At 45.2% G+C, this 22,599-nt stretch overlaps 2 protein-coding genes across 5 annotated transcripts in view; both read left to right on the top strand.

Moving 5' to 3' along the window:
- LOC120310384 (synaptotagmin-like protein 2) overlaps positions 1-8,845 on the top strand; it is a 41,247-nt gene extending 32,402 nt beyond the window's left edge. For all 4 annotated transcript variants that reach the window (XM_039348744.1, XM_039348742.1, XM_039348741.1 and 1 more), the window contains 8 exons: positions 339-440; positions 1,762-1,931; positions 3,104-3,206; positions 3,947-4,108; positions 4,217-4,295; positions 5,023-5,122; positions 6,744-6,949; positions 7,535-8,845. In XM_039348744.1, the coding sequence (XP_039204678.1) occupies positions 339-440; positions 1,762-1,931; positions 3,104-3,206; positions 3,947-4,108; positions 4,217-4,295; positions 5,023-5,122; positions 6,744-6,949; positions 7,535-7,680 (1,068 nt within the window). In that variant the 3' untranslated portion in view covers positions 7,681-8,845. The remainder of the gene's footprint in view (positions 1-338; positions 441-1,761; positions 1,932-3,103; positions 3,207-3,946; positions 4,109-4,216; positions 4,296-5,022; positions 5,123-6,743; positions 6,950-7,534) is intronic.
- A 2,203-nt stretch (positions 8,846-11,048) lies between these two features.
- Positions 11,049-22,283, top strand: RAB39B (RAB39B, member RAS oncogene family). The gene is made up of 2 exons (XM_039348740.1): positions 11,049-14,044; positions 20,891-22,283. The coding sequence occupies exons 1-2, from the start codon at positions 13,830-13,832 to the stop codon at positions 21,315-21,317; spliced, it is 642 nt and encodes a 213-aa protein (XP_039204674.1). The 5' UTR covers positions 11,049-13,829; the 3' UTR covers positions 21,318-22,283.
- Positions 22,284-22,599: the final 316 nt, after the last annotated feature.

Here is a 22,599-nt window from a genome sequence, read left to right as displayed (position 1 = left end):
TTTTCTGGATGGAGCTGAGACCTTTGTTGGTTTTCTGGATGGAGCTGAGACCTTTAGGTGCTTCTTAAAAGTGGGATGTGCGGCCCATCTATCAGAAGGAAGGGCTCAGAGGATCCAGAACATGGGATGGGATCACGGGATCATGAGATCCTTACCTGGAGAAACAAGGATTGATTCATTCATCGGAAAGGTCTGCTAATGGGACAGTTCAGTTTTTGAGGCGCTGATGTGGCCCAAGAATAATGTTGCTTCGTTAGCTCTGTTGGTGATCCATCTTTATAGGGCTGTAAGTTTTTATATGGTGCCAGATTTAATGTCTCTTTTGATGTGCTTTGCAGACCGAATCAGACACGGCTTCAGAAATCAGCTTCCAGTTCAACAGGCATAAGAAGACATCAAGCGTGGGCAGCCATTCCTCTGACATGGCGTCTGTTTCTTCGGTAGGTTCTTGAGATGTTGCTTCTGCAAGACAGTCTTGGAAAAAAACCACTTAGCTCCTCCAAAATCATTCTAATTCTTTTTCACCCTCTTCTCACCACCCTGATTAGAACAGGACAGAATAGAATAACAGAGTTGGAAGGGACCTTGGAGGTCTTCTAGTCCAACCCCGCTTAGGCAGGAAACCCTATACCATTTCAGACAAATAGTTGTCCAATCTCTTCTGAAAAACTTCCAGCATTCACAACTTCTAGAGGCAAGTTGTTCCAGTGATTAATTGTTCTAACTATCAGAAAATTTCTCCTTAGTTCTAGGTTGCTTCTCTCCTTGATTAGTTTTCATCCGTTGCTTCTTGTCTGGCCTTCTGTTGCCTTGGAGAATAGGTTGACCCCCTCTTCTTTATGGCAGCCCTCAAATATTGGAACACTGCTATCATGACATCCCCCATCCTTCTCTTCATTAAACTAGATATACCCAATCCCGTCAACCGTTCTTTATATATTTTAGCCTCCAGTCCCCTGATCATCTTTGTTACTCTTCTCTGCACTCTTTCCAGAGTCTCAACATCTTTTTTACATCGTGATGACCAAAATTGGATGCAGTATTCCAAGTGTGGCCTTATCTGAAAGCTTCCTGAGATACTCAGATATTAGTTAAATGTCACAGTCTTAAATATCAAAACTCACTTAACAAATTTCTCACTTTGCAACTTAAATTTTGGGGTGAATTGTGATGGTAAGTTGAGGACTACCAGTAGTTGCATGAGGAATTACTGATTTACTGGTTACTGATTTTCAGATTAGAAAACCTTCTGATTATTACTACGCTAGACCAGATGATCTGCAAGAATGCTTCCAGCCCTTACATTCCATGATTCTATTTGTAGATCTTGGATGAGAATCTGTGCAGTACTTCATGAGCTCTTGGTTGATTGGGTTGATCCAAGCCAAGTGCAGGTTACCTTAAATTCTGTCTTAAGTAAGACAAAAGAAGTTCGTTACAATGTATGCACTGGCAAATTATTGTGAGTGTAACTGATGCTGATTCAATCTGAAGGATCTTTTCTGCGTAATTAGTTCCCTCTTCAAAAATGGCAGCGACTCCAAGTTTTCAAAGGTTAGGGTTGAATTTCAACTTGAGAAAGTTCAGGAGATTTTTTACCTAATTCTGCCCAAGTTATATCCCAGATCTAAGTCTTTGAAATAACATTTCTCTTCTACTTGAAGCAAGAACGTACGCTGAAATGATGGAGACTTGTTAAACACCTGGTGAGCTTTCTGTGTTGTACTCACAGATAACCTTATGGTCTTCTCCTCTCTCTAGGTGAGTGGCAGTGTCCTGAGTGTGTACAGTGGTGATTTTGGCAGTGTCGATGCTCAGGGGCTGGTCCAGTTTGCCTTGGATTATGATGAGAAGAACCAAGAATTCCAAATTTTTGTTTCCCAGTGCAAAGACTTGGCAATTGTGGATGAAAAGAAAGGAAGGACAGATCCGTAAGTGAACTCTTAAAAAAAAAAAAAGTCTTAGCAATATCTACTGTCCTAATTTTTTTGTTAAGCATTGTTTCTTTGTCTGGAATTTGATTTGCAATATCCTGATACCGGAGAATCCTCTAAGAATTTTACTTCTGTCTCAGTTCGGCTGGACAGAATGGGACAACTCGCCCCTGACAACTCGTCCTGGCAAACTCGCCATTTGAACTTTGAACCTAAAGCAAGACAAGGCCCTCTGCAATGCACTTGTCCCTCTCTTGAGTTGTCCAGCAGTGAAATGTCCCACAGCGAGTTGGCTGCAGTGAGTTGGGGGCACTGAGTTGGCCGCAGTGAGTTGTCCTAAACCAGGGGCAGGCAACCTTGGCTCTTTTATGACTGGTGGACTTCAACTCCCAGAATTCCTGAGCCAGCATGGGGTAACTATGGCCCCCTCCTGACTGGTGGACTTCAACTCCCAGAATTCCTGAGCCAGCATGGGGGAACTATGGCCCCCTCATGACTGGTGGACTTCAACTCCCAGAATTCCTGAGCCAGCCATGCTGAGGGGAAAGGGAGAAATTTCCAAGCTGAGCCAGGCTGGCTCAGGTATTCTGGGAGTTGAAGTCCACGAGTCATAAAAGGGCCAAGTTTGAAGACCCCTGCTCTTAATCTTCGTCCTAGGATAGGGGTAGGCAACCTTGGCTCTTTTATGACTGGTGGACTTCAACTCCCAGAATTCCTGAGCCAGCCATGCTGAGGGGAAAGGGAGAGGTTTCCAAGCTGAGCCATGCTGGCTCAGGAATTCTGGGAGTTGAAGTCCACGAGTCATGAAAAAGCCAAGGTTGCCCACCCCTGTCCTAAACCCTGCTGGGACTTCTTGTGAAATTAATGGATTTGGTGAGCAAACTTACGCAAGGATGATCTGGCAAGGAAACATCTTCCAGAGGACACAATAGCTTCAACAACTTAAGGACAGGCACTTTGTTTTTACCAATATACCTGACAAAGGCCTTCTTCAGTTTTGGATGACCCTAGCAGAAATGTTCAGATTAGAAAAATGGTTAAGTGTACCTTTTGTCCAGGGTTGTCCCCAAGTCCATCGAATCATCAGACTACAGAAGCCAGATCATCTCTGGTTGATATCCAAGAACCTGGTCAGTTGAATTTTTCACTTAGTGGCCATCTCTTTCCAGATACGTCAAAACCTACCTGCTTCCAGATAAGGCAAGGATGGGCAAGAGAAAGACATCCGTGAAGAAAAGAACCATCAACCCCATTTACAACGAGGTGTTGCGGGTAAGAAAAACAAGGGAGATTAGAAATAACAGAATAACAAAATTGGAAGGACCTTGGAGATCTTCTGGTCCAACCCTCTGGTCAAGCAGGAGACCCTATACCACTCTAGACAAATGGCTGCCCAGTCTCTTCTTAAAAACCTCCAGCACCCACAACTTCTGAAGGCCAGCCGTTCCAGTGGTTGATTGTCCTCACAGTCAGGAAGTTTCTCCTTAGTTCTAGGTTGCTTCTCTCCTTGATTAATTTTCATCCATTGTTTCTTGTCTTATCTTCTGGTGCTTTGGAGAATAGGTTGACTCTCTCTTTTTTGTGGCAGCCCCACAAATACTTGAACACTGCTATCATGTTCCCCCCTTCCCCCCCAGTCATTCTTTTCATTAAACTAGACATACCCAATTCATCGGTCTTAATTCTAAGGTGTTTATTTATTTATTTATTTATGAGATTTATATACCGCTTTAAGTGCAAGCACTCTCTAAGCGGTGTACACCAGTAAGCAATGTATTTATATATTTACATTGCCCCCAACAATCTGGGTCCTCATTTTACCTACCCCGGAAGGATGGAAGGCTGAGTCAACCTGGAGCCGGTGAAATTTGAACCGCTGACCTGCTGAACACAGTCAGCTAAAGTGGCCTGCAGTACTGCACTCTAACTGCTGCGCCACCTCGGCTCTTACAAAACACCTGAGCTACAGGTGACTTTTAAGTGTACCCGTTTTCCTTTCACCTTCTCCCCAGTATAAAATACAGAAAGTGGTTTTGCTGATTCAGAAGTTGAACCTGTCCGCGTGGCACAACGATCCCTTGGGAAGGAACAGTTTCTTGGGTGAAATGGAAATTGACTTGGCCAGCTGGGATTGGAGTAACAATAAATTAAACTGGTACATGCTCAAACCACGGGTAAGTGCAGCTCGGCTGATGCTCTGCTTTAGACGTTGATACCAATGATGGCTGAACCATCTGTGGTCATTCCTGAAGTTGACCCTATCATGGCCTTTTCTTTTCCAGAGCCTCTCCGCCATCAACGGCATTGACCATCGAGGGGTGATGAATCTTTCTATCAAATATGTCCCCCCAGGAAGTCTAGGTAAAAAAACAACAAATCTCAGCTCAGTTGTTTTCAGAAAAACCAATTGATATTGTCAGAACAAAAAACCCCTGGTGCTGCTAAGCAAACGGAGGTCCTTTTCCTATCTTTATTTTATTCAAAGAAGCAGATAAATAAATGGAAATCTGGTGTGCTGTGTGGGGAACTCCATTTTTATTTCCAGAAATGCTTCGGAGACCTATCAAGAGCCCACAGATAGTCTTTACAAATTAAAGAATGTGTGGAAGTGTCTACAATTGTCATCTGAAGCGGTTGCGGTGGAAAGGAGCTAGCAGGAAAGTGTCCTTACCACTTTGTCTTCTAATAAATGGATGCTCTGTAGACATTTGGTGATGATTTAAGCCCGTCACTCTGATGCAGTCACATTGGGAGAGTGTCCACAACAAGCTTTTATACTTTCACTAGGTGAAGCCAATGCAAAAAGGGTCCAAATCTGGAGCTTCCTGATTCTATCTGAGAACAAGTAGCTGGAATAGATACTCCCAGATATTTCAGTGTTATAGAAAACATAAGGAGGCCCATTACACCCAAACAGTGGCCAAATGGACTGGAAATTGGAGGGGTTGAAATATCTACGAAGCCTAGAAGGATGTAGATTGGGGGGGAAATGAGCTAGATTCAATCACCTGTTTTTCTAATATTCTTAAATGTATGGATGTTCTTGCATTATTTATTCACTTTCCATGTTCATGATACATCATGGCAGGGCGCAAAAGTCCCCCGTCCGGAGAGGTTCATATCTGGGTGAAGGATACCAAAGATCTCCCACAGTTACGCCCTTCTGGAGTAGACTCCTTTGTGAAATGGTAGGTGTGCCACTTCTGAGGTTCTGATCTTTCCTCTGAGGGATCGATGCCTGATTTAAGTTCATGTTTTGAGCAACCGTATTTGAAAAAAAAATCAAGGTTTGCTGAATGAGGCAATTCAAATCCTGGAGGAGGTCAGAGATCGCAGGGGATGCAGGCTCAGAGGGCATCAAGGTAAGGAAATATGTCCAATTTTGACGTGAGAAATTTTGCAAAAATAATCTAAGGACTTTGGTTGAAGAACAGCTATACAGGTGGTCCTTGACTTATGACCACAACTGAGCCTCAAATTTCTGGTGCTAAGTGAGACTTTTGTTAAGTGACTTTTGCCCCATTTTATGACCTTTCTTGCCACAGTTGTTAAGTGAATCAGCACGGTTGTGAAGTTAGTAACCTGGTTAAGTGAAGCTGGCTCCCCCATTGACTTTGCTTGTCAGAACATCACAAAAGGGGATCACATGACTTTGGGACACTGCAACCGTCATAAATACGAGTCAGTTCCAAGCCTCTGAAATTTGATCAATGACCATGGGGATGCTGCAATGGCCGTAAGTGTGAAAAATGGTCATAAGTCGCTTTTTTCAGTACTGTTATAATTGCAAACTGCCACTAAATGAACTGTTGTAAATCGAGGACTATCTTGATTTACCAAACCAGGAATCTCTATATTGAATTTTGATATGGCTATGAACCTAGCCTTAGTCAAGTCACTCTCCATTAGAGTAGTCACCCTATTTATCACATATGGGGTTAATGTCGTTGTTGTTAGTTGCGAAGTCATGTCCGACCCATTGGGACCCCATGGACAATGTTCCTCCAGGCCTTCCTGTCCTCTACCATCTCCTGGAATCCATTTAAGCTCACGCCTGCTGCTTCAGTGACCCCATCCAGCCACCTCATTCTCTGTTGTCCCCTTCTTCTATTGCCCTCCATCTTTCCCAGCATTAGGCTCTTCTCCAGTGAGTCCTTCCTTCTCATTAGGTGGCCAAAGTACTTGAGTTTCAACTTCAGGATCTGGCCTTCTAAAGAGCAGTCGGGGTTGATCTTCTCTAGGACTGATCGGTTAATAATGAGGGGTTAATAATTATTTTGCTGGACCATTCTAGCAAAAGATGCCTATAAGTCTTTGAAAAGAGCAAAGAAAATGTTAAATATCAGATGTTGGGAAAACATGTAGATTTTAAACCTGAACTTTTCTTATTAGGTATAATGCCCAAAAAGATTGATAAGCAAAGTATATACTTGATTTTTACATGTGATAACAACGGCAAGAATCATATTCACACAACACTGGAAAAATGAAGAAATACTACCAGAGGGAGAAATAATTAAAAAATATATAGAATGTGCGGAAATGGACAGACTTACTTTGAGGTTGAAAGAAAAAGAAGAAACAGAATACTTGCAAACTTAGGACTTAGTTTATCAACGGCTGGAGAAAAGAATAAAGGATTAGGAATTAAATCCGTGTTAATTGAATGATAAACTCAGTCAACGCGTTTGTTGGATAAGTGCTGCTGAATTGTATGAAAAAAATTAATAAAAACTTTGTAAAAGAAAATGTTAAGTATCAGGAAGCACTTGTTCCACCCAAGCTAAAATATTGGTCTCTTTTTTTAAGCTACGTGCTTCCAGACACCAGCAAGAAAAGTTATCAGAAAACCCGAATTGTCAAGAGAGACTCCAATCCCGTCTTCAACCACACCATTGTGTATGACGGATTTCACACGGAAGATCTGAAGGATGCCTGTGTGGAACTGACGGTCTGGGATCACGAAAAGCTCACCAATCACTTTCTCGGAGGGATCCGGCTAGGACTTGGGACGGGTAAGTCAACGGTGCCTGTATCTCTTTGCTTCATTTTCATTCTCCCCTAGTAGAACATCTGCCAGAAATATAAATATATAATTTGGCAGGCTAAAGTTAACTGTGGTGAGCAGCTACATGGGGATGTGCAGATACACAGGCGGTGGTGGTAGAAAGCACTGAGAGGCCTAAACGCTTAACAAAAATTAAATTTTTAAAAATTGAAATGATTGAGATTTACGGCAGAGTGGAGATGGGGAGGCAAGTCTCTTTTAAGGGTGCAGGGGGGGGAAGAGGAATACATTATGCACAACTCATTTGTTAGTTGAGCAATTGACACACTCAAGAGTCTGGAGGTTTTTCCAGTGCCAGTAGAACACTGAGGCAGCCTAATTTGGATTAGTAAAAGAGGAATATGGGGGTTCAAAGCAGCTTTTGTTGGCAATTGCAATTGCAATTACCATGACCATTTGTTTTGGTTTTTTTCACAAAATCCATCCATGGATCTTGCCTAGTTTTGACCCACAAAGAAGAATGCTTGAGAGTTGGACACTCATTCAAGACTCTCATTTCTAAAGTGTTTTATTGCTTCTTGCTTTGGGCCAGGCTTCAGCTATGGAATTGCTGTTGACTGGATGGATTCCACACAAGAGGAAGTAGCCTTCTGGCAGGAGATGAGGTCAACGCCCAACGAATGGATTGAAGGCTCGCTCCTTTTGCGCTCCTTGGCTGGGAAAAACAAGTTGAAGTGACACCTCTGAGACTTCAGCTACATGGCAGGGAGAACATACAGAGAGGCCAGCTTTGATTTGTTGTCAGGTACATAAGAATGCAAAAAGGGAGCCAAAAATTAAGGAAGACACTGATCCGAGAGGAAAGGTGCTAGCATCACACCTCGTTTTCGTAAGGCGTGGGGGAGCTACTCTGGACATCGGAGGCACAGAGGTTGACTTAAGAGCCAGAAGGCAGGGCTGAAGAGGTGGAGATGTGGGGTGGAGATGACTAATGCAACCATTTTTTTGCTTTCCCTCACATGGGAAGTTGAACTAGAATTGTGGTTAGCAGAAGCCTCCCCCAATCAACTAACTGTGCACCTCTTAAAAACGCTCTACTGGGATGAAGCTGTTGGAGATGAATGATTTTTTTCCGAGCCAAAGAAGGAAACCTTGTCTAAGTGATGCTAGGATCACTTAAGAGCCAGGATGGAATCATGGACTTTAAGGAGCCCTTGAAGGTCTGCTAGTCAACCCCTGCTCACTACAGGACCCAAGACTAAAGTGTTCCTGGCAGATGGCCATCCAGCCTCACCTTGGACAGCTCCAACGATGGCAAGGTCTTTCGGTAATTCTTTCCGCCGCTCTTTATTATTATGAAACTTGTTCTGAAATTCAGGCAGAGCCTGCCTCCTATGATTTTACATCTGACTCTTTGGAACCTGAGAAAACAAGGCAGGCATCTGACAATTGACGGACGCTTCCTTTGGTAAGTGAGCGAAGGGATAACAAGACTTACGCGACAGACAGACAGAGGAACTCAACCAGAACTTGGAGGCTCTTCATTTTTATTTAGCAGGATTTTAACTTTCCACTTGCAACTTAAATCAGAACATTCCTTTTCAGGATGATGTCAAAGTTAAAGGTAGCATTTCAGCAGACTGGTTTTTTTTTTTTTTTAATGCATTGGCTGTGATAAATTTGCTCATTGTGAGCTGGGAATTCTTTTTAATGAATGGCTCTGGCCATTACTTTTAAGCACACTTTAAAAAATACTTCACGCTCTGTGTTTGCTATTCTTCTCTTTCCTACAACCCAGCCTTACGAACTGTGGTTATCTAAAAAGTTCTGTTATTTTATGTATCTGATCAAATGGACTACAGTCCATACAATGTCACATCATAATAAATGTGTTAGTCTTTAAGATGTCAAAAGTGTCTTGGTGTACATCAGGGAAGACTCAGTCATCCAAGCCAGGGGTCCTCAACCTTGGCAACGTTAAAGACTTGTGGACTTCAACTCCCAGAATTCTGGGAGTTGAAGTCTACAAGTCTTAAAGCCATCAAGGCTGAGGACCCCTGATCCAAGCCAAATGTGTTAAAAAGTTGAATCAGGGCAACTGGACCAATCTTGACCAAAATTGGTCAAGATGCCATGATTCAACCTTTTGACACAAGTGTCTTGGTGATTTTTTGCTGCAACTGAGTAGGTCGGCCATCTCTCCCCGAGAACTTATATCCTTATATCCCTAAAAGTTGGATTATGGGTTTTTCCTCCTGCATAACAGTAAAGCCCATCTGTGTATTCTTAGTGGATGTTTTGCTTCACTTAAATTGACTTAATTGAAATTAAGCTTTGTGGAATGCAATAGATCAGTGGGTGATGCTATCATGTAATATTAATGTGCAATTCGGATAGTATCAATATTTAATAGGGATATTACATTGATACAAGTTGAAAAGAATGTTAACCTTCAATAATGCAATATGTACCTTCCAGGTACATTGGGTTTTTGGCTCCATCATTCCTACATCAATGTTGCCAATAGGAAATACATCTTGAGAGCCCATGTAGTGTAAGCCAACATGGTGCATTTTATTGGGCAACCTTAAAATACTGGAATTGTTTTACTTGCAAATGTGGAAAAAACTTAATAAGCTAACTATTCCTTCCATGGCCTGGCCCTGGAGAAATGTTTCTTGATGTTAGCAGCTTTAAGATGCGTGGACTTCAATCTAGAATTTTTCAACCTCCGATGTAACAGAGAGATCTATAATGTATTGATCCTGCACTGTGAAAACAATTCTTGACTTTTCTTTATTGTTGCAATTTTGATTATCTGCCAGGAAGTGGCGCACATCTTCCATTGTTCATCAGAAGGCTTTGTATAAAAACATACGAAGAATGGCTGCAGGACTTGGGTTTGGCTAGCCTAAAGAAAAGAAGAAACAGGGGTGACACGATAGCAGTATTCTAGCATTTGGGAGGCTGCCACAAAGAAGAGGGTGTCAAACTATTCTCCAAAGCACCTGAAGACAGGACAAGAAGCAACAGATAGAAACTGATCAAGGAGAGAAGCAAGCTGGAATTAAGGAGAAACTTCCTAACAGTGAGGACAATTAACCAGTGTTAATATTGCAGTACTCCAGTATTTGAGAGGCTGCCACAAAGAAGAGGGGGTCACGTTATTCTCCAAAGCACCAGAGGGCAAGACAAGAATCAATAGTTGGAAACTGATCAAAGAGAGAAGCAAACTGGAATTAAGGAGAAACTTCCTAACAGTGAGGACAATTAACCAGTGGAATAGTTTTGCCTCCAGAAATCGTGGGAGCTCCATCACTGGAGATTTTTAAGAAGAGACTGGACAGTCACTTATCTGAGATGATATAGGTTCTCCTGCTTGAGCGGGGGGCTGGACTAGAAGACCTCCAAGGTCCCTTCCAGCTCCATTCTATTCTATTCTAAAATCTCCACAGTGTGGACGTTAAGATTGAAATTCTGTCCATTCCTGCTCAAAAGTAAAGCCCATTCAGTTTACTAAGACTTAGGCCCAGTTAAAAATGACAAGCTATGCAAGGAATAAAGAATGCAAACAGGGAATCCCAGATCCACAAAGTGAGATGAGACAAAACGAAACATATCATGTAAACCAAAAGTTTTACAGCCTAAAGGTCACCAACTACCAACCAAGGTCAAAAGGGCATAGCTCTGAACAGGGGGGTCTGGAGGGAATAAAAAAAACAGCAAAGATGGTGGCTGTGATTGTAATCAAAGCCCTAGCTTCCTTTTATGTGTATCACACAAGTGTAATGTGTTTGTTTGTTTATATCTCACCTTTATTATTTTTAGAAATAACTCAAGGTGGTGAATGTATCAACACACCTTCTTCCTCTTATTTTCCCCACAACATTAGCCCTGAGAGTTGGGTTGGGCTGAGAGAGGGGGACTGGCCCAAAGTCACCCAGCTGGCTTTCATGGCTAAGGCGAGACTAGAACTCCCAGTTTCCTAGTAATTGGCCCAAAGTCACCCAGCTGGCTTTCATGGCTGAGACTAGAACTCCCAGTTTCCTAGTAATTGGCCCAAAGTCACCCAGCTGGCTTTCATAGCTAAGGCGAGACTAGAACTCCCAGTTTCCTAGTGATTGGCCCAAAGTCACCCAACTGGCTTTCATATCTAAGATGGAACTAGAACTCCCACTTCCCATCCTGGTGCCTTAACCACTAGACCAAATGTGCTATCTTAATGTTTTTGACACCCTGTTTCCAGGGGAAGCAAGTAGCAGAGGATGGGGGCTGTGGCTGGAAAGGCCTGTTGGCTTAATACAAGCCTCATATACTGTATCTCTCAAGAGTATGAAGTTCTGAGCAGGCCATCCCTGGGTTTCAGACCAGCCAGGCAAAGTTGAATGCAGATCACTAAAGAGGCCATTTATGCTTGGAGCTGCATCTATGCCCAGTAAGTAAATAAACAAATTAATTCTGCTTTGTCTTACTGTGTGGCATCATATAAAAACGGGAACAGCCAACATCACACTGAATTCCTCTCTGCATCAGCCTGAGCTCTCTGGCATGGAGTAGAAAGGGACTTTTTAGTTCCATAGAAGTTGAGAGAAGAAAGATTGTTTTCCTCTACCTTAGAACCAAAGGACAGAGCCAGTGTGATGGTGTGAGGGTGAAGGCACCAGCTAGAAAACAGAGGATCCTGAGTTCTAGTCTTGCTTTTGGGCCAGTCAGTCCCTCAGCCCTAGGAAGAAAGCAACGGCAAGCCACTTCTGGAATCTTGCCAAGAAAATGGCAGGGACTTGTCCAGGAATCAACACTGACATGAAAATGCAGACACACACACACACACACACAGAACCAAAATAGCTTTCTATGACTGGGAAGGGTTCTAGATCCACAGCAGAGAATTTAGAAGGTCCTACGTTCAACCTCAACATGTCCACCAAGGGGAAATGGCTTATCCACCACCAGCCCAGAATCGGTCAGTTGCTGTCTATGGTCCTGAATGAAATGGTTTGCTGAGTACCACTAAAGATAGATACAATAAAGGATCCTTATACCTATTATTACACATGCTAACAGCAGCAAGATTAGTCTTTGCACAGAGATGGAAAGACAGTGAGACACCCTCAGAAGAAGCGGTAATAAATAAGATTGTATCCTGTGCTGAAATGGACAGGTTGACGTTAGAACTTAAGGATAAGAGTGAAACAGATTACTACGAAATCTGGAACAAATTGTATGATTGGTTGTGGGGAAACAGAGGGGAAAACGCTCCGATTCAACGAAACACATTGATCAAGCATGATACTGATTAAAGGGAAAATATTTAAATATTAAAGTGAAAATTAAGACTATTGACGACGGGAACTATCGGAGAGAATATCTATGGGAAAAAGAAAAAAGAAACATTTGTGTGAATACGTGGATTATGGATTGTAGATATTGTTGACGATTTTCCTTCGTAAACGTAAGCCAGGCAAACACAGTGTTAATCAACTATGATGTGATTTATGTTTTAAAAACCAATAAAGTTTATTTAAAAAAAAAGGAAGAAGAAGAAGAAGAAGAAGAAGAAGAAGAAGAAGAAGAAGAAGAAGAAGAAGAAGAAGAAGAAGAAGAAGAAGAAGAAGAAGAAGAAGAAGAAGAAGAAGAAGAAGAAGAAGAAGAAGAAGAAGAAACTGCTTGAAGGGCCACCCCAGAGTTATCCCAACAAGGGAAAGCCGACACCGAAATCAGGCCCCCCTCCGAAAACAGCTGGATTTCCCCTCCCATCGTTCCCAGAAGGAGGGCCGGGGGTCCAACTCATCTGTGGGGCATCTGCCTGGGAAAGAGAGCCGTGGGGCATCTGTCTCGCCTTGGGCCATAATTGGCAATGGGGACCGGGGACCTGCTGCCAGATCTTTTCTAAACCATTCGGTAGCGATGGTGGGAAGAGGCGGAGGAGCGTCTCTTCGGGGCTATACGGTACTGCTGCTGCTGCTGCCAGCGGTGATGAGTCAGACAGTTCGGTGCTGCTGCTGCTGCCGCTGCCATCCTCCCCTCGCCTGCATCTCCATCTTTCGAGCATCTTCCTCGCTCGGCTGCAAAGGGGGCCGCGCCGACTCGCTCGCTCGCTCGGCTGACACGCGAGGGGGTCGTGGGAACGCGCCCGGTCCCCAATCGGGCCGCCCCCACCGTCGCGGGCCGAAGACCTTGACGCACGAAAAAAAAGGGGGGCGGCGGGGGGGGGGAAGGCAGCGATCCTCGCTTAGCGCATCCGCCGGGCCCGCCTCCTTCGGAGCATGCGTCCCGCTCCCCGGACCGCGTTCAGACGCGCCTGGCGACCCGTGACTCGGGCCCGGCGGGTTAGCAGCGCCTCCGCGGGGTCTCGGCGCTGAAGGTGCCCGGGGGGAGGAGGGAGGGGTCTTTTCTCCCCCCGCGCGGTGGCGAGTGGGCCGCTTTGCGGGAAGGGCTCGGCCCTGAACGTGGGAAAGCCTCCCCCGGTCCCCCGCCCGCGAAGCCGGCCGGGCTGAGCGCATCCCCGCTCGAGGAGAAGAGAGAAGGAGGAGGAGGCCGGGCCGGTGCCTCCAGCCTCTGCCGGGCTTCCCCGCCAGGCTCGCCCGCTCGGAGCGCCGAAGGGCCCTTCCTTCCCCCGGCGCTGATTCCCCCGCAAGAGGCGATCGGGGCGGCCCCGGCGAGGAAAAGCAGGCGCCCCCGAGGCGCAGAGGCCGGTGCGGGCACCGCGCGCCCCTCCCAGCAGCAGCAGCAGGATCGGGCCCAGGATCGGCCTCCTCCTCTTCCTCGGCCTCTGCCGGGCTCCGCGCCGGGCGCCCCCGAGCCGTCCCTGCAGCCGCGGCGCTGCTTCCCGGAGCTCCGAAGGCGTCGGCGGCCTCAGGCCTCTGCTTGGCCGGCCCTGGCTGACGATGGAGGCCATTTGGCTCTACCAGTTCCGCCTGATCGTCATCGGCGACTCGACGGTGGGCAAATCCTGCCTGATCCGCCGCTTCACCGAAGGGCGCTTCGCCCAGGTCTCCGACCCGACCGTGGGCGTGGATTTCTTCTCGCGCCTGGTGGAGATCGAGCCGGGCAAAAGGATCAAGCTGCAGATCTGGGACACCGCCGGCCAGGAGAGGTTCAGGTGAGCGGGGGGGGGGGGAAGGCGTCGAAGCCAGGGGGGGTCCCTCGCTCCCCGATCGGTCCTTGGAGGAGGGGGGGGCAAGAGGCTTTACCTTTGCTTGGAGGGAGGGGCGGACCGAAGGAGGGGAGACCCTGCTGGGCCGGGATCTTGCCTGGGGGGGGGGAGAGAGAAAGGGGCATCTTTCATTGAGTCAGTGCTCCGGGGTGGGTGGTCAGATTTAAGCTCCCCCCTCCAAGGCCAGGTCTGTGGGAGAAAGCAATGATCTTACTTGCTTTCCAAGAAAGGAGGCTTCCCCCCCCCCACCGCACAGAAGGATCTCCAGACCTGGAGAAGAGTGGGGGGGCAGGGGTTCCCAAAATACGTCCCTTCCAAAGGTTTTGAGGCAGTAGGGTCTCCAGACAAGCTTGCTCCTGTCCTTTGACTCCTCCTCCTTGACGGGGAGGGGGGGGGGCTTGTCAACAATTTGGGAACCCAACTTCTAGCCACCGTGGACTTTGTGGGGGCCATGATTAAAGTGTTGCGTTAGAACTGGCCAGACCCGGGTTCAGATCCAGCCTCAGCTCTGGAAACTCATTGGGGGACTCAGGACCAGCCGTTTTTCTCTCAGCCCTGCAGACCTTGCAGGAATGCAGAGGCCTGCCCTGAATTCCGAAGGGGGAAAAAAAAAAAGTGGGATGTAAATGCACAAAAACCAAACTTAAACCTTCCCAGGGACGAAGGCGCCACGATTCCTCCATCAAGGGTCCATGCCACCACCTTGTTGTTGTGTGCCAGACAGGTCGTGCTTAATATTCTCGGTTACAAAGCTAGGGATGCCAGAATGTCCGAGGTCCATTCCTTCTGGGATGCAGATTCAGAGGAAGGCCACCTGTCTAATCGTGGCTTTACCCAACCTGCATTTTTTTCTTCCATCAGAGACTGTGTAAGGTTGACATATTCCAGGTGATCTTAATAAGTTAGGGAAGGTACTCATCCTGGATCTGTGTTTCAACGATCTACAGTCAGTGCCTCCTGCAAATATCCCCCCTCAGTTTCCAGCAGAATGCCCTTTCCATATTTCTTCAGAGAGAAAATCAAGGAGTGGGTGATGCCAACGAAACTCAGGACTGCTCCAGACCCCGTGCTGGAAAACAAGTTGAATCTTTCAGCCAGGAACATCGTTGAATAGCTGCCATTGTCTATAATATAGCTGATAGCATCATTGAACGTCGATTTCTAAACCGGTAGTGTCAAAGAGAGTTAAGAGAGATGCTTATAGAATCAACAGAGCGGAGGGTTCAAGTAAATTCATCAAAACCAGTTCTGGAAAGTAGGGTTGAAGCTATCTTCTTTGTTAAGATCATCTTCTCACAGAAGTCCCAACAGAACGTCCTAAATTCTTTCTGAGTTCTTCCTAAGTTCTATCTAAGAGGGCATCAAGAGATGATCCGGAGTAACAATGGACTGCTTACATTGAAGCCAGATCTGCAACTCTGAAATGGTGGCATGAAGGGCCAATGTCTCAAACCTTGGGAGATGCATCACCAATGAATTGAAAGCCAGCCACCTAGCAAAGGTCTTCTGGGGGGGGGGGGGAGAAGCAATTTGAAGAATCAGTCAACTCGGTTGTAGTGGAAAATATAAAATCCTTGCCCTGAACTCTAAAGGAGAACAGGTGTAGAAGACTTCCTTCTCTTTCAGAGGCCAGCAGGATAAACAGAAGCAAAGAAGGTTGAAGACAATCAGCTCTACATGAAGGAACCAATCGGTCCCAGATCAGATGATGGCAGAGTAGAGCTGCTTCCTAGACAAAGAAGCTTCTATGTTATGTTTTCCATTTGTTTATGGTGCTGAAGGAAACTGGAGCCATCTTGAATCTCAAAACTCCAGCCAGGCTTTCTCCCTTGAGATCCCCAGATCTGATGTGGAATGAGCCCAGTTCTAATTCAGCGCACTCCCTCTTGAACTAGCTTCTGTGCAAGTGATATTCAATTTATAACAGGACATCCTAGAACTCAGGATGGCCAGATCTGTTTACCAGAGCATCCTCGATGGAGAAAAGAGCAAGCAGATTCAATCTGATACTTCAGTAACTCCTGGAGCACATTTTCAGGGTGGACTTAATTCTGCACCATGGCATTAAGATAGAGAAAAAGAAATTTATCCTTGTTTCAGGAACAGACCTCCAGCGTCTAAGGACTGTCATAGAAACATCCAGGAAGTCAACTTTAAGGATGCTGGTAAAATGGCAAGGGATGATCACTGTGTATCTGGGCTCAATCTTATGGGACCATTTCTTCTCCTGTGACTCCAGGACCACATCACCTGTAAATTCTGTCTGCACATCATAATGTCAAACAAAGCATTATCTCAACCGATCAGGCATAAGGAATACTACTCAGAGAACCAATTAGGGATCAGATGAACAGAGACGCCAGCTTAATGGGATGGAGAGCAATTTCCAAAACAGGTCAATAAGGGACGAGTCCACTCTGTCTATCAACCACTAGGATGAGAGGACAGCACAGCTGGTTCTGGAGGTGCTTCCATAACAGATGGGTGGGCAGTGTTATAATTATGCAAATGGACAGGGTGGACCCAGATCAAGGGCCCTTTAGAAAGGGGCCACCTGATTAAAGGCATGAATGGAGAAATTCCTACTTTCCCTATCAGCAGAATATCCAAGAATGACTGAATACCATAGCTGATGGGCTGAGCGGTCAAGTCCATTGTTTCAGGATGTAGAGGTTCACAGCAGTGGATGCTAGGCAAGTGAGAAGCTGCTTCTGATTTCAAGACAACAGAACAGTGACCAATGTCATGGGTGGAAGCTTGTCAAAGATTCAACGTAGAAGAAGACACTTCCTGACAATGAGAACAATTCATCAGTGGAACAGCTTGCTTCCTTGGGTTGTGGGTGCTCCATCACTGGAGGTTTTTAAGAATAGACTGCCATTTGATTGGGATGGATAAAAGCTCCCGCCTTGAGCAAGGGATTGGATTAGAAAGCGTTCAAGGTTCCTTTTAGCCCTATGATTCTATATCCTAGTGGCCCATTTAGCAGAAAAACTGACCTGTGCTTTCCCTCCAGTTCCAGTGCTACCCAAAATAGTGCACAAATGAAGATGCTTGAGGCATGGGGGATTTTAATTGTTCTATTCTGGCCCCAGAGAACACTTTAATGCAGTGGTTCTCAACCTTTTTAATGCTGCGACCCCCCAACTGGTCGCAAGTCGAGGACTACTCAACTGGTGCAGCACCGTTTGCAGAATGGGACTTTTGGCAGGCTCAGCAGGGCAGAGACAGCCTGGACAATTCCTATTGGCTTTTGAAAGCCAATAGAATTAGACTCTATTCAAGAGAATCTATCCTATTGGTTTTCAAAAGCCAATAGAATAAAAGGGAGTAGCACAGCTAAGAAAAAGGGGGAAAAAATGGCGGACTGCGTTGTTTGGCGACCCCCGTGAAATGGTTGTTCGACCCCAAATGGGGTCCCGACCCATAGGTTGAGAACCACTGCTTTAATGGATGAGCAAGGAGGCTGAAATTCACAGATTTCCTGTCCTCCAGCAGAGGTTACAGCTTATATAGAGACGGGGCACCGCCGTCCTAGACAAAGGCGCTACCTGGTGCAATCCAGTTATTCATTGTTTTCTCCTCCTGGGACTTGTCATTGCTTCTTAGGGTTTTCATGACTGTTCCCTTTCAACTTGTCCGACATCCTCCCAGGAACAGGCTTGACTAGAAGCCAGCAAGGCCGTCCTAAATCCTGTCTGGGAGGATTGAGGAGAAATGAGAAGGGATTTGTGTGTATTCCGTTAAGACAGAGTGGGGCTAAGATTGGCTCTCTACTTCGTGCCCCTGGTCAGTTCAAGATTCCAGCAAATGTAGGAGATTGTATTTTCCCAGATCTGCCAGAATGAACCAGGCACAAGTCAGATGCCTGCAAGGGTATCAAGAAAATCCTTCAACTCAAGCAAGACAGAAGGTTGAGAGCCTATTTGTCTTCTACAGCAGAGGTCCCCAACCTTCTGGGCACCAGGGACCGGTTTCCTGGAGAGAAGTTTTTCCGCGGACCGGAGGGGATGGGTTTTTGCATGCTGCCTGCCTCATGCAGATGGGGCTTTGCTTGTTTGTGCAGACCGGTTGCTGGCATGCTGCGGACTGGGACCGGTCCACGGACCGGGAGTTGGGGACCCCTGTTCTACAGAACAGGAAGCCTGAATGAGATGAGTGACGTGATCCACCATCAGCAGGAAGGTCAGGAAACACTCTCGTCCAGTCAGCCAGCAAGACATCCATTGGCAACAGGATGCTTGGTGGTGGGTGGCTGGACTACCTTGATGGGCAAGACATTTGGAGTCCCATTAATGGACCTTTGTAGAGCAATTGCCTGGACAGAACTATTCATGTTCACGGACACATTTGCCTCCACAAACGCAACCTTTGAACACATGGTGCCATTTACTGAGCCTTCCTGGGAAATCTAACATAGTATATACACCCTTCGTGTCACCTATCTTTTCAGTAACCCAAGAATGGTGGTAGAACCTTTCAAGTGTACAATTGCGATACTGGATTGAACGCACAGAAAATTGGGCAAACCCGAGAAGGAAAGAAATACAGATTTAACGTTACAATCTTTGAAGGAAGGAATTCAAAGCTTCCTTGTTTAACATTCACAACAAGATAATGTGGAGTGGAAAGGGACTGATGCAAAGTTATCCAGAGAGAGCTTTGTTGCAGAATGGAGGATATGAATTTGGGTCTGCCTAATCATTACCTACAGAGGTAACTGGATTCACATTAGCCTAGGGCAGAATGTGGGGATATTTGGTTCTGATTTAACAGTTGTTTGAGTCCAACCTTTTTTAATTTATAGTTTAGCCTGCTGAAGATTCGGCCATTTGTGGCTTATTTCATAGACCGTGAATAAAATTATGGCTCACTATGATGTATGAATCCAGTTACAGTTGGGTTCAACATTCCAAGGTATAATGTGCTGAGCATGTTGTGGCCATTCTGGCTTGTTAAACCATGGTTTAGCAAAACTTTAAACAATACAGGCTATGTTAATATCACACTGAACATCAAGCCAGTCAACTATATTTTGCCTAATGTGTGTGAATTATGCTGGGTGGTTAATTGAAAGTGTTCTATGCACCCATGCGGAACGTCATATACAACAGCCAACACCTTAGTCACAATATTCTTTAACTTACTCTAGAAGGATCATGTCAAACTAGGAATCTTATTAAACATTGTGCTCTGCAAATCAGGTTCAGTTGATCAGTATGTGAACCCAACATTAGATACAGAATCCTGTCATGGATGAGTTACAGGTAGCAAGAATTTCTGTGGTTAAACAAGGCAGTTGTTAAGTGCATCATTCCCAATTTTATGACCATTTTTGTCATAAAATTGCAGTTGGTGGTTGAATGAATCGTATGGTCTTTAAGCAAATAATGGCTTTTCCCATTGACTGCTTGCTGAAAGCCAGCTGAGGTTGTCAAATAGCGATCATATGACTCCAGGACACCACAACCATTATAAATACAGGCCTGATGCCAACCAACGAAATTGTGATCTTGTGACTGTAGAGATGCTATGTCGGTTGTGACAGCTGGTTGTAAATCACATGGTAACTTTGAACACGCCCTAAAAGAATGGTTGTAAGTTGAAGACTAACATATTATGCTCTTGTGGGAACTGTTCTTCACAACAATGCATTTTTGGTGAATTATCTTTATGCTAGTCTTTAAAATGTAGCATTAATCAGGTAATGAGCATCAGCTGGTGGATTTGGGTAACATGTTAAACCGTGAATGCAATTGATAAGCTGGAATGGCTGGGTTCATTCAGCATAGTTAGCCAGGGTTTGTATAGCCAGCTTGTTAAACAAGCCACGGTTGATGTCTATACATAATCTAAATCAGTGGTTCTTAACCTGGGCGATATTGCCCCCCAGGGGGCGATTTCGTTTTTCAGGGGGGCGAAGGAACAAAATGGGGGCGATGGAGCGAGAAGTTTTGGGGACACTTTTGAGACTTTTTCATACAGTGAATCGCTGTATATCTGTCGTACAAAAACATCAGATTGCTCGCTATTAGTGGATTGAATTGTGTTTTCAAATGTTCCTCCAGCTAGCTTCAGTACAGAATGCCAGACATATGTGAATACGCATCGCTTATCTTCATGCACGTTGCGCAGCAGCCTCTACCCTTTTTATATTTATTTTTGCATCTTAAATTTCACTTGTAATTCAATCATTAAATGTTACTGTTTTTCTTTTCGGGCATTTCATTTTCTTGCAATTGAATTTTGTTTTCAGTGGTCATTACATTTAAGTATCTTGAATAAATAAGATAATAATGAAATACACGTATCACAAAGTTTGGGAATAAAGTGACGGGTGGCATCAAAATTTTTCACACAATTGAGATATGGGAAAAAGACTGGAAATAAATTATTTGCATCGATATGTCCTGATGATAATTTTAAAGAAAACAAAACAAGTGTTTGCATAAATTGAAGAATTATTTCCTATGTTGTGATTGAGAGGTTATGTGAGGGGAGGGGGGCGATGACATCTTCCTCATTGGCTCAAGGGGGCCATTCGTTCAAAAAGGTTAAGAACCACTGATCTAAATCACAAGCCATAGTTTTATTGCCATAGTGGCTGGGCCAGAACCGCACACTAAGCCCAAAGGAATCCGGCTTGGATTATAGTCATACGGCAAACCATCTTTGGGATTGAGTCGTCTCTGATCGGTGCCCGCAGGACGAAAAATAGCTGTGATTTGCTGCTTGCATTTTAATTCTTTCTGATGATCTTTCTTCCTCTCTTGGGTCTTTGCTCCCTTCCAGATCCATCACGAGAGCCTACTATAGGAATTCCGTCGGTGGCTTGCTCCTCTTTGACATTACCAACCGCAGGTCCTTCCAGAATGTCCACGAGTGGCTGGAGGAGACCAAGGCCCACGTCCAGCCTTATCAGATTGTCTTCGTTTTAGTGGGCCACAAATGTGATCTGGACACGCAGCGGCAAGTCACCCGACATGAGGCCGAGAAGCTGGCCCTCGCCTACGACATGAAGTACATTGAGACCTCGGCCCGGGATGCCATCAATGTGGAGAAGGCCTTCACTGACCTGACTCGAGACATCTATGAACTTGTGAAAAGGGGGGAGATAAGCATCCAGGAGGGCTGGGAAGGGGTCAAGAGTGGCTTTGTCCCCAACGTAGTGCATTCTTCGGAAGAAGTGGTGAAGTCAGATAGGAGGTGCCTGTGCTAACTGGGGAGTCCCCGTGAGAAGGAAGGAGGCTGACTCTTTGAGTAGCCCCAACGGGTTCCATTCTACTCCACAAACTTGGTGGGAAGGCGGAGAAGGTGCGGTTCGGGAGGCAAAGCACCAGCGCTTGGACTGCTGGAGGACAAAAGCCCCAAAGGAGGCCACAACCCCATTATGTACGAATCAATCCGGATGCATGTTAATGTGGTAGCGATAAGGCCATGGGAGTCTGGAAAACTGGGTAGGGTTAGTTGACCTCAGTGGGTTTTATGTACCCTGGTTTAAATAGATTCATATATCACCGCTTTTCTTTCTTTTTCTTTTTAAGCCACAGTCCAAGTCGCCTGCAATTAGGAAGCGTATTTAGAAAAAGAACAAGGAAAGAGACCGAAATCATAGCTTTTCCAGGAACCGTATGCTTGCTACCTTTTAAGAATCACCAGGGCTGAAATAATAATAATTATAAAGGGCTTGCTGCAATAGAAATTAAACAAGTGAAGACACTGCAGAGCCACTAAAACTGAAGCCAGAGAGACCGTTACTTTATTAGGAGTTGGATGTCGCAGAAGTTTCCCGGAATTTGATAGTTCAGGTTCCACTATTAATCTGGGAAGATCTCACCAGCTGATTTGGCAGGGTCAACATTTATTGGTTCTTTCTGAGGTGCACAGCCACGTTCCTTCAAAAGCCCTCGTGCTCCCCCCCCCTTATTTTTCTCCAGAAAAGCAGCCCCATGAAGAAAGTTGGGAGTGATTGGCCCAGAGCCAAAGTCATCCATGGTTGAGGGGCACTAGAAAGACTCTGGGTGTCCCTGGCCCTAGCCCAACGCTTCAACCATTAAGAATAGCCATACTGATTCGCAATCCTGAAAGGATTCCCAGGAAAATATTTGCTAACGGCTCTACGAGTTGGCTGTGCAACCCTTTCCATTTTAATTAATTTGCTTTAATTAAAGTAGAATTACACACAGTGGTGAGTCTTCCCTGTGTATTTCATGGTTTCCTCCCCTTATCACTTAAACTACGTCCAGTTTGAAGAAATCTTTCAGTTCTTGCTGGATCTTTCATCCAAGATCTGAAGGAATGGAATCTCAGTTGTTAGATTTCTGCCATGGTGCAAGAAGAGGTAACCCTATTGACTTATTACTAATAGCGGTTATTAAAATACACAATTGCATTTATATTCTACCTTTTTTCAGGGAGTTCCTGCAGGTTTGTGTGGGCTCTCTTTCCCAATATCACAAACCTTCAAAGCAGGTTGGATGAGGAGGTTAACTGGCCCAAAG

Source organism: Crotalus tigris, unplaced genomic scaffold (assembly GCF_016545835.1).
Source record: "Crotalus tigris isolate CLP2741 ecotype Arizona unplaced genomic scaffold, ASM1654583v1 scf7180000018172.2679963, whole genome shotgun sequence".
Lineage (NCBI taxonomy): Eukaryota > Metazoa > Chordata > Lepidosauria > Squamata > Viperidae > Crotalus > Crotalus tigris.
The sequence above is the reverse complement of the archived record's forward strand: the minus strand, read 5'-3'. Positions and strand labels throughout refer to the sequence as shown.